This window comes from Sphaeroforma arctica (assembly GCF_001186125.1).
Source record: "Sphaeroforma arctica JP610 unplaced genomic scaffold supercont1.5785, whole genome shotgun sequence".
NCBI lineage: Eukaryota > Ichthyosporea > Ichthyophonida > Sphaeroforma > Sphaeroforma arctica.
This window is the reverse complement of record NW_014034773.1, coordinates 1-1,846: the sequence shown is the minus strand read 5'-3', so window position 1 is coordinate 1,846 and position 1,846 is coordinate 1. Positions and strand designations below refer to the sequence as shown.

Sequence of the window (1,846 nt, the reverse complement as noted above, 5' to 3'; positions counted from 1 at the left end):
GTACGTATGTACGTAGGAAGGCGTGTGTGTGGTATATATATATATATATATATATATATGTTATATATATATATATATGTGTGTGTATTTAATATGTATCTGTGTATATTTGCTGCTATGTATGTATGTATGTAGGTAGGTACGTAAGTAAGTATGTATCTGTGTTTTATGTATGTATGTATGTATGTATGTACATATATATATATATATATATATATATATATGTATATATATATGTGTGCGTGCGTATGTATATATATATATTTATGTATGTATGTAGGGATGTATTTATTTATTGGTACGTACGTATATATTTAGCTGTAGGTATGTATGCATGTATGTTTGCATTTATGTACGTAAGTGTGTTGTGCGTGCCTGTTTGTGTTTTTCGTGCGTGTGTGTGCGTGTTTGTGTGTTTGTATATATATATATATATATATATATGTATATGTATGTATATATATGTGTTTGTGTGCGTGTTTTGTGTGTGTATATGTGTATGTGTGCGCGCGTGTGTGTCTGCAACATGTATTGTTCTACATCTAACGATGAGTACTTTAGGACTCTGTGTATGAGCAATGAGTGTTTAGATTTATGAGGGTTTAGTTTTGTATTGTAATATCAGTGTTGTGTGTTATGTGCTTTATTTGATGCATGCCAGTTATTGGTGCACATATACCAATAGAGCGTGAACCTAAACTGAGTAATGCCGTTAGTTCTGCAGTAGTGTATAATAGGAGATGGATAGATATTATGTGCCTGTATTTAGAAAAGACTGATGGCAGACATGGACAGAATTACTGACTATGGCTATTAAGACGTTAAGATTATGATATGATCAGTCTTCATACTCTTGTAAGCTATTACACTACTTTGATCTGTATAAGTTCTACAGCTATCTCATTATAAACCGTTCGTCAACTAAATATGTTAGTCACAATATATAAAGTAGTTAGTCAAACTGAACAATGCTTAAACTTGAGCGGTCGTCCATTTAACGTCGCTAGATTATCCTGTTGTTACTACGAAGGATAGATATATACACATGTGAAACTACGCAAAACGTTACTCTTCTTACGACTTCCTGGAATCGTTCCAGCGAGTGTCTTCAGTAAAGACAGTATCGCTTTATACTTTAACATGTGGGATGTGTAATGACGATTTAATTGTGAAACCTACTGCTGACTCTGTATTTTTCTCTTTTTTTGGTATTTTTTTAATGCGCAGCTTAGCAACAGAAAATGAGTTAGTTGAGTCTATCGAACTTCCTTTTCAGTCATCAGAGGGCAGGGAAATTATGGGGCTAGCAATTGGTCAGTTTCTTTTGGTCTGAGTGCGCTGCTCGCGCATTACTTGATAGCGAGTGTGCGGTTGGTTCAAATAGTTTTGGTCAGTCGTTTTTCATTAATGATATTAAGCTCGGCGTCTGACTTTGTCTTATGTACGTCTTGCCACATTTGTCGTAGAAATTGTACTTTTCAGTCGCTATCAGAAACTCATTGGCGATTATCATATTGCAGGAAATCCCAATGCGCCGATGGCAGTCTATATCAATGTGGGTATTCACGCGCGAGAATGGATCGGGCCGGCTTCTGTGATGTTTGCTATCGATCAGCTCTTACTGGACGTGATTGAAACACCGAGTTTATTTCAGAAAACACGCATGTACATAACACCTGTCTCAAATCCCGACGGATATGAATACACCTGGACTGCGACTTCCACGAACCCATCTCCACGCATGTGGCGAAAAAATCGACGTAAGTCATCAGAAAAGTTCGTCGAAGTACGTTTCTTAACTCTGCTCAATGATGTGCTAGTGTTGACCTTATTTAAGTCTGTCGAA

The 1,846-nt window shown here is 36.3% G+C and overlaps 1 protein-coding gene across 1 annotated transcript; it reads left to right on the top strand.

Annotated features, from left to right (window-relative positions):
* Positions 1-1,219: 1,219 nt before the first annotated feature.
* Positions 1,220-1,786, top strand: SARC_15219 (hypothetical protein; the record flags this gene model as incomplete). The annotated part of the gene is made up of 2 exons (XM_014290656.1): positions 1,220-1,313; positions 1,521-1,786. Coding segments are annotated over 2 exons (360 nt in total), but the record flags the coding sequence as incomplete, so codon positions are not given.
* Positions 1,787-1,846: the final 60 nt, after the last annotated feature.